General features: G+C 41.6%; 1 protein-coding gene across 1 annotated transcript; it reads left to right on the top strand.

Annotated features, from left to right (window-relative positions):
* The first annotated feature begins 190 nt into the window (after nt 1-190).
* nhlrc2 (NHL repeat containing 2) lies at nt 191-17,170 on the top strand. The gene is made up of 12 exons (XM_053414299.1): nt 191-370; nt 2,107-2,259; nt 6,048-6,097; nt 6,331-6,736; nt 7,605-7,726; nt 7,808-7,937; nt 10,080-10,173; nt 10,312-10,543; nt 12,228-12,350; nt 12,509-12,718; nt 12,909-13,113; nt 14,935-17,170. The coding sequence occupies exons 1-12, from the start codon at nt 208-210 to the stop codon at nt 15,195-15,197; spliced, it is 2,151 nt and encodes a 716-aa protein (XP_053270274.1). The 5' UTR covers nt 191-207; the 3' UTR covers nt 15,198-17,170.
* The last annotated feature ends 98 nt before the right edge of the window (nt 17,171-17,268 follow it).

Raw genomic sequence — 17,268 nt, 5'->3', positions numbered from 1 at the left:
CACAGCAGCACTTTCCACACATCTATAAAAAACGTACATGATGTTTTACTTCAATTTAAATACTTCAATATTCTCAGACATTCAATTACTTGAATAATGTCTACAGGAAAGAATTTAAAAGTCTCAAATAACTTTATAGTGTCGGCTATATGAGCGGTACGAATCTGCGTAGTGCATTTACCTAACCGGCTTCTTGTTGTCGCAAACATGGCGTCCCGGTGCAGCCTCTCAGCTTTATTTACCTCCCAGAATGAGCTGGATATCAGCTTAGAGGAGGCCCAAACGCCGCAGGAGAAAGAGGAGCTTGTGCTAAAGTATTTGAGGAACTTAGACGCGAGACAGGACCTGAAGATACCGGATTTCCAAACGGGTTAGAGCACAGTTTTTAAGCTTTTAGCTCTCTTAGCTTAGCACTGTTTTTCTGTCCGTCTGAGGGGAGTTGTCCGCCGCTACATGTCATGACAGGACCCGGGGTTGGTTTTCCGGGTTTGCTGGCGAAGAACCATGAAGTATCTTTTGCATATTAATACAAAAAAAACTAAAACATCCCTATCTGTCTCGCCATCACGGGGTCACACACACGCGAAGCTTAATTGGTCAATTATCTCTTAATCTGTGAGGTACTCAAGTATTTAAAAGTCACGCTACTTTACTTTACTGCATTCTTTGGAGGGAACTGTTTTTACTTTTCTATATTTGGTTGAGAATGCACATTAAACATCAAAGCTAATACAATATAACAGCGTCAGACATTCAAAGAAGTGCTGTCCAAACTTTTGACCGCTGACATTTACAAACAGCGGTCATTAAACCGGAAGAGGCTACTTTACTATCATGTCACTCATAACTTCTTCAATTTATATATATATGTTTAATACTGTGCGAGGTGACACATATATTTCACCTCACTCTTGTTCATTGTGACCCCAACTGTCTGTCTGTCAACTTTCAGAAGATGTAGAATCAGCAGCAGCATCGCATCACACCAGTAGGTGGCGCTGTATCGTAGTACAACAAACAGGGATTTGGTGTTTTTAACACTGCACGGCATCTATAGGTTTAAAATGTATGTTTCTTTTTTTTTTTTATAAATACACCTAGCAGAATTAAGGGAGACTAATTCTAGGGTTTTCCTTGAGGTTAAACAAGCAAGAAGGGGCACAGCAGCAAAAAGGTGTTGCTTACTTTGATTATGTGGAATTCCAAATTCCCCTCTGCAAGAAAATCATTTCAGGATTCTGCCTGTAAATTTATACAAGACGTCCATTTTCTTCAGTGTCATCATTTCTCCCTCACAACCATTAGCCTAGTTGTAGATCACACAAATGAGAAAGGGGTTGTGTGATCATGTGCACTTTCCTTTTCTCTTTTTCTTCACCAAAGTAGTTGCACATAATTTGATAATGTGATTTCTTCATTCAACATGATCTAAGTAGCAGATATGGGAGATTAACTCGTTTGCAAGGTTTTAATTGAATTGCCGTGATGGTCACGTTTCTGCACCACTGCTCTTGTCTTTCTCCTACCTCTCATTTACAATTCTTTTTTCCTGGCTCCTCCTGTCAACCCAGTTGCTTTCAGCTCCTCTTCTTTGCTCCTGTCTCTTTGCCTCCCTTGTCTTCTTTTGCATGGCCTCACACCAGCCTCCTAAAACACAATGACACTTCTCTCGCCTCCCTCTCATTCACTCCCCCTCTCTTCTCCTCTTCTCTCTTATGTTGGCTCCCAACAGCTGTAAAAAATATGAAAGTAAGTGTGTTTATCAAGCATGACGAATCATCAGACCCAAGTTTCAGTGCAGTGTGAGGTATGAGTGGGGGAAAAAACCCTTTCAAACACAATCTCCAATTCAGTTATTTTGAGATATTTCATAGCTGCATTAGCTGTGAATATTTTCCAAGTTATTGCTGTAGTCCAAGTTTTTTTCTCTCATGACATGAACTCTTTGTCAGGCCTGAGACAGATATAACCCTTAAGAATCTTGCGACCGCAAGCGTTACCCTCCGAGGACGGCCGCAATGGGCACTGTAAAGCATATGCCGACACTGTGACAAAATGTAATTAGTAAGATAACGGCATCCTTTTCCACTCTGTGATCTGCTCCAGGCTTGGAATGGCTGAACACAGAGGGGCCTCTGTCTTTGACCGGGGATCTGGCTGGCAAAGTGGTGCTGCTGGACTTCTTCACCTACTGCTGCATCAACTGCATGCACATCCTACCTGATCTGCACCGGCTCGAGAAGAAATATTCTGTAGAAGGTATGGACTTTACGAGTTTATCAGTGTATGTGTCAACTTTTCATATATGTTACTGAATTTACACATAAGAAACCACCTACAGTGTGAAGAATACAACTATTTTATATTGTTATAAACTTAATAATATAATCCAAATCTTGAGTAACAGATATAATGTGTAACATTTCTCCATTATAACGTCTAAACAACTGGATCTTTGTAATATAATTTGACTTGTCTACTTACTTAATCCAAATGTTTGTAAAAATGTTTAAACCCAGAGAAATCCCCAGTTTTATTCGAGGTAACACGGACATTTCCTTTGGGTTGCCTTTTAATTGCGTTTTATCTGCTTAACTTGTGGTTGTGCTTGAGGCAAACAACGTGACGGAGGAAAAACACCCTGTTAACCAGTTAGCCGTTGTTTCCTTCCACTGTTTGTATTCCTCACTTGTAATGGATCAAGGATTCTTTGCCTTTTGCTGCACATTCTGTTGACGAAGCTCAAAGCACAGAATCCCAGGGAAACCAAGCAACACGATAAGATTATGGGTCAAGAAATGGTGGAGAAGACAACAACCCCCATGATTCCATGCTGCTTCATGACCTCATCAAACTAGGTCTTTTCATTGTATGGGTTGAGTGATCCATAGCGGCCAAAATATTCTTTATAGCTTTAAATACTTCATCTATGATATGTATATAAATTCTGCTGTTGCAAAGCATGTTGGAAAGCTGGGGTAGCTTATGTATATCTTTTTAGTTGTTAACCTTTTGAACATGCTTGCGTCATTTCATCTCCAAATGACTGTGGAAGACTGAAATGAAGTTACAACACATTCAGCAACTCCATAATAAAGCTGTCAGACTCTATTAAACTATGGCACCCTATTGTTTTGCCCTGCACATTGAATGGGGTGGAAGCTAAAAAGTTTATTTGTTCTTTAAAATTCACTTTTAATCTTATCCTGCCGGATTATTAAATGTGAAAGGATGTCTCTTAAAAAGCAGGACTGGCCTGCCAACAGCAACATTTAATATATTCCTTAATGTCAATTCAGGTACTATTTATTTTATTTTATTTTGCAGGAGGCAGAAGCCTGGCAGGCTTCACTGAAGGGAAACACAAATCCATTGGTGCCTCATGCGTCATACTGTGTCATGGGGCAGTTCACTGGGGCAGAAAAAAATGTAGTACATCAGCTTGTCCTCATGTTCTAGGGGCATGAGGCCCTTATCTCGGCTGTGAGGAGACCGCGACTAAAAATATTTCCAAGCTGCAGTGTCAATGAGTACGGGTCCCATAATTACACGCTTTGTATTGCCAATCCATGTGAAGTATAATCACATCCGACTGACTCTGGTCCTTCAGGGGATCATCAGAGGAAGCTGTGCAGCTTGAGATTCGGTTTTGAGCCAGGTCGGATTCAGAACACACAGACACACACACACACACATGCACACACATGTTATCGTTCTTGCCTTATCTTTGGCACTGCTGTGGGTACATTCTGTATTCTGCTCTGGTCAATGAGGTGTGGGAGCCGCCCTGTCCAGTCACTCCCACAGTCCACTCCGCCACCCACCCATCGTCACTACAATCTGTGCTGGTACTGTAACTGCCTGGCACAGGCCATGAGTGACGAAATCTACTGCAGGCTGTTTTGGGTTTGAATGTTCTGGACTGAGTGTGTTTACTTCTGTCCAGGAAATGTCCAGTAGGCTCCATTTATGATGGACTGAGGACATTTGTTAACTTTGCCAAGGAGGTTGTGTTTTTGCGCTTGGCCCTTGGTTGGTTGTGTGGTTAGTTGTCTGCAGGATTACGTAAAACTACCACACAGATTTTCACGAAACGTGGTCAAGAAGTAACCCATTAAATGTTGTTAGCGGAAGTAAGCGCTCTACTGAGTGCCATTCTAGTTTTTCATATTCTTATCAGATTTGAAATGGAACGTGAGGTTCTGTTCCAAAAAAGGTATTATGAAATGTTAATTAACCATGTTATCAAAAATTAAATCATGCAATTTATATTTTGAGAGTTTCCCTAATTTTCTCATTAGATTTTCATTTGAAGTATGTGCCTCAACTCCGTGTATTAGCATATTATTCTGTTCAGCTCTCATCACCTACTCTTCTGTCCCCTTGATGCTAAAATTATGCAGAATTTTACAAACTGCCAGTGCATTGAAAAGTTGGACGAATAGGAGCAAATTAGATATTTAATAGTAAATTAACTCTTTTCAGTCGTTGTGATAATTTTCAGAAAGAATGCTATTTTGTAAATCTAATGTATTATAAAACCTATTTAAAAGTAGTGTGTCCTGACCTTCAATCAATAATCTGTATTCTAATAGGTTAACATTTATATATTCTATAGATCTTCTAGATCTCATCAGCTGTCACGTTTTCTTTCCGAGTGAATAACACATGCTCAGATTGACAGTGGAGCTTTGACATTTATGTGACTCCACTGTTTATTTTATTGTATTCAGTATTGTCAAGTTTTTCAACTGGGGAATGACATGTGTACAAATGTGACTGCGTTTAAACAATGTCTGACACTGTTTGGGGAAGCAGACAGGAAACACCCTTATCTGCTAAGTGCGGCCACTTCTGCCAATTTTAGCACCACAAAAGGGTCCGTTCAAACTGGGTCCATAAATTAACATTCTCCAGTTGTTTAGGCCTTTTGAGATGCATAACAACTGAACATCCGCTGGCCTTCTCAAAAGTGATATTATAACCAATTGCTCATATTGTCTTGACAAGAATAGTGTAATAGACTTTGGTGATTACTGAGAAATGTTGATCTTTCACAGCCTCGAGCCTCTTAATTGTTTCTAAGAACCTCGCTGAGACCTGGGGGGTAATCAACAATTTAACTAAGGACGACTTTGTTTTACCCAATCTCTCGTGTGTGTGTGTGTGTGTGCCAGGGCCAGGGGCGTCAGCTGCACTGTAACACATGCTGCTGGGACGCTGAGTTTATCCGATGTAGATTTCAATATTTTGCCCCGAGTTGCTTGTTATTATTAGTAAAATAAATAAGCCTATTTTGTTCCTTGGTAGAAGAAGATCATCCAGTTCATCCAGGCAGCGCATAAGATCTCCTCTTCTGCAGGCTGGACAGTTTTCACTACACAATGTCACACATACTGTCTATCTCAAGTATTTCCTCTTCCACTTATGCTACTTCACACTTCTACCATGATACATTTCAGAGATAATTATAGTATTTTATGCTCCATTACAGTCATTTGTGAGATTTAGGTCAGATTTTTTTTTTTCATATGAAGATTTCAAACAATAGATAAGGAGCTGTTATAAAAAGTTAAAGACTAAACCAGTGGTGTCCGCTTCTGAAAATGCAATTTAGTGTTTTCAAATGTCTGAGTAGTTAAAATAGTTTTCTCAAATGCTTTAATGATCCAGTATCTCATCACACATCAAAGTGTATCAAGCTCTCTGAGTATATCTAACGTTCCATAAAATTGTTTATAATGTTTTTGCTCTAGCTCCACCTGCTGCTTACACAGCTGCCTCAGGATTAATGATCTAATTGTGTCAGACCCTTTATAGAATTATAGAATAATCAGTCAAACGAGTCATTTTACTTTGAAATTTCTATTGTTTTTAGTGCTGCTGCTCTCATTTAAGTATCAAACCCATTTGTGGAAATGAAGCTCAAAAGGCCTGAAAATGTCCTGAATATTCAAAAATGACATTAAGTTGATCCACTTGCTGTTTGGTTATATGAAGCTCTTTTTTATGTTTTCATTGGCCATCTCTTTTCATGTCTCACTCAGATGGATTGGTTATTGTTGGTGTACACTCTGCCAAATTCCCAAATGAAAAGGTAATTGGTTTCCATTCATCTTTTTACCAAAGGGATGGCTTTTCTGGATGCGCTGTCTTTCTGCGTTTTCATAATGGCAAACTACCCCTTGATGTGTCTGTGTCAAAATAACCATACCTTTATGGATTTAATCATCTAGAAACTTGATTTTTATTATTATAACATTAATAATTGATAGATAATAATTAATATATTAACAGATTTTGGTTTGTTCTTCTCCAACCCTGTTTTAGGTCTTTGACAATGTTCGCAGCGCCGTCCTCCGCTATGACATCTGCCACCCGGTGGTAAACGACGGCGAGGCGAGCCTCTGGCATGAGCTTGAGGTGTCCTGCTGGCCCACGCTGGTCCTGATCGGACCACATGGCAACCTGCTTTTCTCCCTGGTGGGCGAAGGCCACCGGGACAGGCTGATGCTCTTCACCGACTGCGCCCTCCGTTACTACAGGGAGGAGGGCCTGCTGAAGACCCACAAAGTGGGAATCAAGCTGTACAGAGACTCCCTGCCACCCAGCATCCTGTCTTTTCCTGGAAAGGTGGCTGTAGACAACAGCAAGAAACGACTGGCCATAGCTGACACTGGGCATCACCGGATTCTGGTGGTGTCCTCTACCGGACAGCTGTCGCATGTCATAGGAGGTAAGAAGTGGGATGTCTCTCTAGGTTGAAATAAATCCTTATATAATAATCCACACTATGGGATTCTGGGGGAAAAAAGGGACATGTTGTTTTTCTTGCTTTTTAATAATTAGAATCTGTATTATTCAACCAATTTTAAGCAATATTTATTTTTAGATTACTCTCATGCCTCCACAACCCTCAGAGGAGCCACATGGTTTCCTGTGCTGTTCCCAGACCAACAGAGAGGTTGGCATCAGCAGGGACGTGTACACGCTGGGAACTGGCTCTGATTGTGGACAAGATGAGGGGGAAAAAAAACATGGATCTGTCTAATTTTTGTGGGTTGACCACTTTGCTCTGCACAGCATAATATTTATGTTGGCATAAAGAATAAAGCAAAGCTGAAGCTGCAGTTTAAGGAAACATTTTAAAACGTTCTTTGTGTCCATGAGCTGAGGTTTAAAATGTTTCACTCTACCTGAAAAAGATCCCATCAATGTTGTTTTATAAAGTGTTAGTTACATTTTTCATTTAATGACTAATTAATTGAATCATATGTACTAACTCTAGATCCCCTGTCAAATCTTATAAACTGTTGTTTCTTAACTTTTGATATTGAAGACTTGATTCAGTAAGTGGGCACCACCACGGTTTGAAGCAAGTGTTAAAGGCAGAAAACCATGTTGAGTCTGAAGATGCTGAGATGTACCTGCAAGGCTCATGTGACAGCTCAGAATCTAAAAGATGCAACAAACACTGTCAGACGATTTATCACTGGAGAATGCACAGTGTCCAAGATTTCGAAACTAACTGGAAAAAGAGCTTTGATTCACAAAGTCTGTGAAAATGTTCCCTAATCTGCATGATGTCATCACGTCTGTCACAGGGCCAGAAAGTGGGAGACAAGATGGCGACCTGTCTGAGGCTTCCTTTAACTCCCCTCAGGGTGTGGCCATTAGGGGGGAGACGGTGTACGTGGCCGACACAGAAAACCATCTTATCCGAAAGGTAGTGACCACCACTGTTTCCTAAAATAACTCTTATTAATATTTCTCCCTGAATTTATGACTGTTTGTGTCTTTGTGTTAGATTGACCTGCTGGAGGGAAGAGTCAGCACGCTCGCTGGCACAGGAGTTCAAGGCACAGACAAAGAGGGCGGAGCTGCCGGACCCCAGCAGCCAATCAGCTCTCCTTGGGATGTGATTCTCGGCACTGCCGGTGAGTTCCCTGACCGCAGACCGGAACCCGAAGGGTGACATTCACAACGTTGTATCATCTCCGTTCCTGCCCTTGCTTTCACCGTCTGTCACACAACTCCCCTCGATGCTGCTGTTCGTATTGTCTCTGCACTACAATCAATAACTCCAGAGATGGACATCAGCCCCGCCCCTCTCTCAGACCGACTGGCCATTGTCTGGTGTCGCTCCGTCTTGTAGGTCAGAGTTCAGGCAGATTGAGGTGACAGTGGAAGTGACTACATTTCACGCCCCTTTGAGGAGACTGGGATATTGTTGCCGATAACACACACGAGGGAGAATAAAACATAAAGCGATACTAGACGTTCAATATTTTGTTGAATAAAACAAAATTACACTCATGTACACATTATATTAATATTATTTTATTTAGCAGCAATTCATTAGTGGTTAAGATGTTAATTACTTGTTGTTTACAATTTCTCAACTAAGTCCTTCAGTTCTCATTTACTGAGGCTGATTGTGCATAGAATGGATAGTGCTTCACAATTCACTCTTCATGTTTAGAGATGCACAGAGGCTGATAGACAATTGAATGGGCTAATTAAGTTATTGGAAGATACTGATTAATCTGTGGGGCCTCATAAATGATGGGAGACAATAAGCCTCTTTAACAAATTCCTCTCATATTCTCACAAGGTCTTTTTATATTCTCACTAAGACTCTTCTCTGCTAAATCAAAAGCTCAATCCTCCTCCAGTGCCTCACTTTTATTATATTTGCCAGAATATTCAGAGCTCCATTTATTATTAATATAATCTTTAGTGTTAATCAAAGTAGAGTGGTTTTAAACTGTAACTTTAGAATCTGTCAGATTCTTTAAATGCTAGTGTTCTTCTTTCTGCGAGCTTTCAGAGCGAAGGTAAAAATTATCCATTCGTGTAACCGTGTGACGATTTAGCTTTATATATGGTTGTTAAGAAATTTAAAGGTTATTATTTCAATGTTTGGATTAATTCATTAACATTGATCACTATATCAACTTTATTGAGTTATTATTCAAAATACAGATTGAGCGTGTTCCAAATTAATGACTTAACTATTAAAATACCCTGAATTGCATACTTCCCAGGGAATAATTAATAAATCTTATTAAAAACAACCGACATATTTATGGGATTTATGTCTATGAGTGTTTGGCCTCGGCAGAGGTTTCTAGTTGAATCTGTTTTTCTTCCAGCATTCTTGCATGAGGTCAACTTTGTTTATTATTAGGTGTATTAAGTGTTTTTCAAGTCGGATGTGTTGGCAGCTGTGGCCCCCGTCCCCGACCTTCCATGTGACTATGTTTGCTTTACATTGGAGGATGGGCACGTTGTTTATCTTGCCTTTGGGCGGACCTGTGCTCATCATCAGTTGGTGTTCACATCTCCGACGTATGGTGATTGAAAGGTGTGATCAATATGTTTTATTTTGGTTTAGCATGGTGTTTGACTGTTGCCTGGAAGAAAGAGGAAATCAGTCCGGTTTTCTGCACAGGCTGATGGGTGCTGCTTTGAAACATAACATGGTGTGAGGACGTGATGTCCGACCTTTAAACTCTGCTCACATTGTCCCTGTTGAGAGAACGTCCAATCACTCATTGCATATTCCACACTTATTCACCGTGAATAAAAATAGTATAATAGAGGCCGCTGCACCTTTTGAACTATAAAGAGTCAGTGATGGCTGTCATGGAGTCAGGGGCCGCAGATGTGAAATGCTCCTGACAGTCCACCAGATGTGAGCTGAGCTCTGAACTGCATTAAAAATAGAACTGAGATTCCGTGCTTCTGTCTGTCAGGGTTGTGTGTCCGTCATGATGGCAGCTCCTTTGTCACACAGGGTGCTGTCATTCAAACCTGTTGAGCTGCATCTCTCACTCATTTCTGATGGCAAACAATCCCAAATAAAAATTCAGATTTCCTGGGAATGAGTAAAAAGTTGAGAAGGAAGAAAGGTCGACACCTGAAAGGACATTTTTAGCTTTAGAACAGATATGAGTAACATCTTGATGATTGAGGTTTTCTGGTAAACAGCCAAAAGCATGAACGTTTCTTCTTTCTAAACTGTGTGTTTTTGTTTTGTGTGTGTCGATGTATGTGCATCTGATTTGCATGCGTAGGTGGTGTGGAAGATAACGTGCTGTGGATTGCCATGGCAGGGACCCACCAGATCTGGGCTCTGTTTCTAGCAGATGGAAATCTGCCCAAAGGAAGGTGAGATCATTATGGCCACTTGGCAACAGGAAACCTTTAAACCAAGAGAAATACAGATATTTGACACTGTCAATGAAGCCTTGTCTAATGATGATGATGATGTATTTCATTGCTTTGTCACCACCTACGATTTCACAGTGTGTTGAAGGCGGGAACGTGCGTGCGATGGGCCGGCAGCGGCAGCGAGGAGAACCGAAACAACTCCTACCCCCACAAGGCGGGCTTTGCTCAGCCTTCAGGCCTGGCTCTGGCCCCGGAGGAGCCCGGGGGCTGCCTGTTCGTGGCCGACAGTGAAAGCAGCACCATCCGCACCCTCGCGTTGAAGGATGGAGGTGTCAAGCTGCTGGTCGGGGGAGAGCGAGACCCGATGGTTGGTGGACGTGAATTAATTTATAACTTGGTGGATGGATTCAAGACTTCTTTTTACTGCTAGATAGCTTTTTTATGTTAATTTCCTAACATTAGCGTGGTTGGTAATAGCTGTAAACAAACCAGCTACTGAACAGTTTTATCTTAAACACATGTTCAAGGTCTAATACACTCATACTTAGTTAGTGTAGTTTATTTGTATCCATTTTAGTGTATTTAATAGACGATACAGTGAACAGAGGCTTGAACAGAAGGTGGAGGAAATTAGAAGTCAATTCCCGAAGCAGAACTAAACAACCTCTCGCACATTAATTTCAAAGATAACTTTGAGTGTACTTGGCTCCGCCTCCAACCATTAACAGCAAACACACAATTTAAAGCCTTCACTTTAATCCGCCACAGAAAAGCTCACAATCACTCTTTTTCAGGACCATTTCATGAAAAACCATAACATATTGTTTTGTTTTTTTGAAGAGTGCATAGCGTCACCAAGGCTAATGCCCCATCTCTCAACTTTAAGGGGGGGGGGGGGGGGGGGGGTCCTGACTGAGTTGGTTCTTCCGTGGGTCAAGCCTCTCCACAAAAGGTCATGTTGTTTTTGTATAATCCTGCTAAATAACAAACAGACAAACCAAACATTACTTTCTTGGTGGAGATGACAAAGCCTCTTTTGTTCGTCGCTGAACCAGAACCTCAAAAAATAGTTTGTGGTGGATCACGTCTCCATAGCCGCTCCGTTGTAGTGCTTCTGTAATTTTCCTGTCACTATAGCGGATTTATCGGAAATTCCCTTGAGCTTTAAATCCTGTAGTCAGCCATAAGAATGGGGAGTAATTAACCGGAGTCATACACAGTTAATTCAACATGGCAGGGAGCCAGTAACATGCTCTATGATCTACAGCCTCTCGATGTTTCAGCTTTTGAACTGAGACACAGGAACATTAAACCTTTTAAATAGGATTAAAACCGTTAGCGAATGTGCACCGGCCAGATCCAGCACCTGCTGATGCATGTATAGTGCCGTTTAAAGTGCAGAACGAGGGGTGTCAGCTCAGAAGCACATTCATTTGTAGCAGGTGACACGTTTCGGTTTTATTGGCACCACATTTTCAGCCTAGGCCAGTGGATGGGCCTCGGAGTCTCTCACTGTTTTGTTTATTGATCAGAGTGATGCAGCGTGAAAAGCTATTAATTCCAAGTCTTTTCAATTTCCAACAGATTGGTTGTTGATTGCCTGTAATGGTAATTCATCTGTTTGGGATCACATTTGCTTGAACAATGTTTGAATTAAAGACTGTTCATTTAATTATCTGTGATTTGACATTAATGTTATTGTTCTATTGTCTGCTGTTATTCTGGATGTTTCTTGTGCCTCTGTTCTCGTATGAATTAGTCAGAATCCCTTTGAGATAATTGATTTTGCCATATCATTTATAGTATGATTCTCATAAACACTGGTTGTTTCTATCACAGGCCTCAGCTTGTATTTCGATGGTTAAAGTCTTTTTTTCCGGTCAAAAACTGAAATGGTTTCAATTTGGTTGGAGGCGCTTCTAAAATTTGACTCTGTTCTTTCACCCATGTTGACTCTAAATTAAGGGGTCACAAGTTGCACTTAGGGCATTTGTACGTTTCTATCGCTTCTTTCCATCTCTCCTGACCATTTTTATCTTCTTTTGAACCAGAACCTCTTTGCTTTCGGGGATGTAGATGGGAAAGGGGTGGATGCCAAGCTGCAGCATCCCCTCGGTGTGGCCTGGGCTCCGGAACAAAGCCTGCTCTATGTGGCCGACTCCTACAACCACAAGGTAACTGTTGCACGTCACATGGCTGCTGTTCAAAGCTACATTTAAGTTGTTGAGTGGCTGCTCAAAGCCTGACTCTCCTTTTTGATCTGATACCAAAGAGCGAACATACAGGATTTGACTCTTTTACTTAATTGTGTTTGTTTACCTGTGTGATTCAGATCAAGGTGGTGGATCCAAAGACAAAGCAGTGTTGCACATTAGCAGGGACGGGAGAGGCTGGAGACGCTCTGGGCCCCGAATTTGACAAATCCTGCTTCAACGAACCCGGAGGAATCTGTGTTGGCCAGGACGGGAAGCTTCTATACGTCGCGGATACCAACAACCACCAAGTCAAAATCCTGGACCTGGCCTCCAAGACTGTCTCACTGGTCAGAGCCGTGTCTGTGTGTTACAACCTTGAGTGTACTCAACATTTTGTTAACGTGTGTGTGTCGTTAATCTTTCCTAAAAGCCTTTGTCCTAGAAGAGCTTGGATTAAAGGTTAAATAGAAAGGATATGGTTGGTATCAATCGCTTTCTCCTCTTTAACACAAACACCCACATGTCTCTCCACTCCAGTTCCCCATATCCATGGACTACACGGACTCTGCACCTGCGCGACCTGCCAAAGCCCCCACGCTGCCCAAGTCCGCCGCCAGGAAAGCAATGCCACCGGTAGCGGTGTCTGTGGGCCAGTCCCTCGTCCTGTCGCTCAGCCTGTCCCTCCCAGAAGGAACCAAACTCACCAAGGAGGCCCCCAGCTGCTGGGCCCTCTCGGCCGAGGGTGAGGCCAAGTTCATTCATTGTTACAAATGTCATTGTAAATATGATAATCAGATTTACCCTACACATGGAAAACCTCTTTACGTTGGTTAATGCCTGCTGCACGTTAGATTGGCCTAAATCAGACCTGAAATCAGGGCCGATAATCTTCTGATGTGCAGCAGGCATTCACCTCACCAGAGAATTTCTAACATAGGGTTTTTCATAACATCATTTTTTGTAATAAATTATTTTCATTGATTTATAATAGATTTTGCACAAAGGTAGACAAAAGCAGGATTGTAATTGCTGTAACTGTCCTTTTTCCATCTCTGTAATACAGCACTGATATTATTTGTGTGGCTGTAAGCAAAAAGTATTCATCAACTCACGTGGGTCAGTGTAAAAAAAATTAACTCATTTTTTTTAAAATATTCATAACAAGCAACTAGTGTTTTTAGAATAAGCCCCAAAAAACTGCCCACCCAGTGTTTTTTTTCTCCAAGAGACAAGAGAAAAAAGAAAGAAGCACAAAGTGGATGTTCAGAGGAGGGGTTAAAAGATGACAAGACAAATTAAACCTATGAATTATTGTTTTTAAATGGTCTTTATTTAACTGTTCTGTGATTTCTCCCTGTGACTTCAGCCTTGTTCTCTTCATTTATAATGACCCTCTTCTATTCTGGATGCGAGCCTCTCAACCTCTCCTACAAGGCTTTATTTTGGTCCATGATATGTCAAAATTATAATGGAAGTGAATGATACTTAACCTTCATGTCATTCTCACTGTGCAACAACCCACACCGGGGATTTACAGTTCCCAGCTGAGGCATGGAGAGATCAGTCAGGGAGGCTTTTTTTTTTAATGCACCAGTGAGGATGTGCTTTGCAGGGCTAATATAATGATTGTAGCTTCCACAGCCTGAGCCGGGTCTTCGTCCATCGCTCAACATTTGTAATCAACAGCCGTCTGACCCCGGGATCAAGTGTGAAGTGATTTCAGATATGTTAGTGACCGTTGATGGTCCGTTCATTAGGTTTGGAACTGGAGTGTCTCCATCATCCTGAGCGGCGCAGCAGGCAGTCCGCCATATCAGCGCGCTATTTTTAGAAACATTTCGATAAGACGACATGCCTTGGTTCTCATAATTAGCCACCGGGCCATGTTACGTGATCCCCCGCTGCCCGACTGTACCCAGTCTGGACTTAATGCTGATCAGATCACAGCAGAGGCAGGAATTTTAATGGATCAAGTTGGAAGCGCACGCCAGATCTAAAGTGTTTTCACTGGCTTTTTCACAAATGGCTTCCCTGGGACTTCTCGTTGGGCATCAGCCTCATTAATCACAGCCGGCAACGATCTCACCGTCTGTCCGGCGTCGGTTTTTCTCACAGTTGATGTTCTTGTTTTTCTCTTTTTGACTTTGACCCATCTTTCAGAGTCCGTGCCCCATTTTTTTTTTTTCAATGAGTATTTGTTGCTAAAAATATCCCCGAAAACTCATGTCCTCAGCCTCACATCATCTGATTCACTGCTTCTACGTGGATTTGAGGAGGGTAATATTTTAGCCGACTCAATTTAGAGGTACTGTGTGATGCCTGAGCAAATCTAGTACACAGGGTGCACCTTGCCCCGCTCAACAATAAATAACAGATGTGACGCAGACACTTTGTGAAAGAGCTGCGTCCGGAATAAGGAGCAGTCTCGCTTTCTGTGAATCACCTCCTTTCAGGAACATCGGCCAAGAGAGACGTTAATAAATGTGTCACCAAACAAATGTTCCAGTTTGGGTCAGACTACCGATTTTGCACCTCCATCATTCTGTTTCCTGTTTATCCACAGGTAACGAGTGGCTGCTTGACAACAAGGTGGTTACAGGTGACATATCGGATCTCTCCCGGCCCCTCTGCATCTCAACCAAACTTCCAGCTGTTGTTAAGGACTCCACCGGCGAGCCAAGCCTCACTCTGGGCGTATGGGTGTACTACTGTATGGAGGCAGGTCAAGCCTGCACGATGAAAGCAGCCTCCATCACTCAGCCTCTGCAGATAAGTGCCAGTCCCGGAGAGGAAGAGGTCACCGTGGCTTTGGCTCATGCCTTCTAAAACTTCTCATTTGGTCCAAGCAGCCGGAGAATCCACTTTATTTTTCTAAATGTCAGAGCTTAAACTAAAACAAAGATTGTTTGCAGCGGAGCCGTGACTTTTATCAAAAAATGCATTTGGTACAAACCAGATTTTTTTTCTGCATTATTTCATTTCGGACTGCTCCGAAGCTCTTTCTCCAGATTGTAATGCATCATCGCTGTAATGTTGTTTACTGTGCGTGACGGTTATTGATGGGAATGCAAATAGATTTATCCCCGGGCATTTTTACTGAAGGCTGAACAGCAAACACAACAGCAGGCTTAAAAAAAAGCACTACACTATATATTTATAAAAGGGAATTTCCTTTTGGTTAAGTTAAAGACAGAAGCAAGAAAACTGTCTCTATTAGAAATGTATATTTTTATACATGAAGAAGTTCATCTCAAAGACACTCTATGTACCTCAATAAAAAAAAAAACTCTCTATAAGAAAATGAGATTATCTAATTGGCAGGTGTTGATAGAGCTTTCAGATGATACCCAGATAAATGATGTGGAGGATTTAAAGCTACTTAAGTTGTTAAAAAACAAAGTAGCAGCTGAATCCTCTGATCTGCTTCTTATTCTCACCTGAACCAGCAGATGGACGAGAAATTCAAAGACACAAAATTAGCAGACGCCTTCGGTTTGAATTTAGAAAAAGAAAATTGCAGAGACTGAGGTTTTCATTCTGCCATTGCTTTTGAATGCTAATGCAGAGTTATGGCCTCTCTCTCTCTCGCAGAAGTATAATATTGAAACCTTAATCTCAGTCCGAGGAAAAGGAGCATTAAGTTTTAAGTAAGGCCAGAAATGAAACTTTATGAGAAGTTATCTATTCAGAGAATCACTTTTTTAGAATCATTAATATATTAAAGATGCCGAGCACCAGGGTATCGACTCAAATCTTGACTTGTTTTCTTTGGAACAGTATATGTATGTTGTTGCTTTTGCCTTCACATGCACCGATCGAGCTCCTGTAAACACTTTTGTGAGAGCGAGTGTTTTTGAGTTGTTGTTGTCGTCTCTTAAAGGCAACAGTCGACTTATTGTTCTGTGCATCCGGTCTCTCTCTCTCTCTCTCTGTGACTGATCATTCCTCTAATAAGGATTATTTATGACACGAGGAGTCCGTTTGATTAAGGCCGTTAAAAATATGGCCGTTATGTAAGCGAATGAATAAAGTGCCTGTTTCCAATAAAGGGAAGATGACCTCCGATGACACGACTGACTTCTGCTCGCTGTGTGCACTCTGAAAAACTGTCTTATCGAGATCACTATCTCTCCCCGTGCATCTGTACAGTTCATTTTCTCCAATACAAAGGGAGCTTGATATGGAAGAGATGCTCTAATGATGCCGCGCTGTAATACACCGTGTGCGTCGTTGTTGTGTAACACAATATGATAATGTGCAAGTTGTCGTTTGTCATTTTCCCCTTTATTAGTTTTCAAAGTTATTAGCTGTTGTCAGACCGGGGCCATCGGAGTGTTTTGATTGTCATCGCTGTCATCATGTCTCGTGATTTAATTGTGCTTGTCTGACTTTACTTTTATTAAATTTATTATTATAATAATTATTAGGTTTGGCTCTCGGCCCCAGTCCCTTGGATAAGAGGTGTCACTGTATGAGCACTGTGAGGCGCTGACACTTTGACTGTATCGGAAGCAATAACAATATATTTCTGTTGTGGGAAGAAGTCATTTATTTATTCTTTCTTTCTGCTCAAGTTTCACCAGGGTTCCTTCGCCGCTCTATGATCCCTCTGGAATTTCCTAATGAACAGTAATGAGCTTGAGCGGCTGCGGGTGTGCATTAAGTCCCTGATGGTGTTTACTAAGTCTCGCTTGATTTCTCCTCACTGCACTCGCATGCTTTTGTCTTGGAAGGTACCTCGTTAGTCAGTGCCGCTCTGTAAGCTGCAGAGCAACTAATAAAACATTTTGGATACCTGACCTGCTTGTGTGACTGCAATGAGAAGAAGCTGAGGTTTCATATCAATCCTGAACATTCCTCTCGTAAGCCTCCTTTTGCAAATCAGGTCACTTGCCAT

Source organism: Pleuronectes platessa, chromosome 21 (assembly GCF_947347685.1).
Source record: "Pleuronectes platessa chromosome 21, fPlePla1.1, whole genome shotgun sequence".
Taxonomy (NCBI): Eukaryota; Metazoa; Chordata; class Actinopteri; order Pleuronectiformes; family Pleuronectidae; genus Pleuronectes; species Pleuronectes platessa.
Note: the sequence above shows the minus strand (reverse complement) of the source record. Positions and strands in the feature narration are given on the sequence as shown.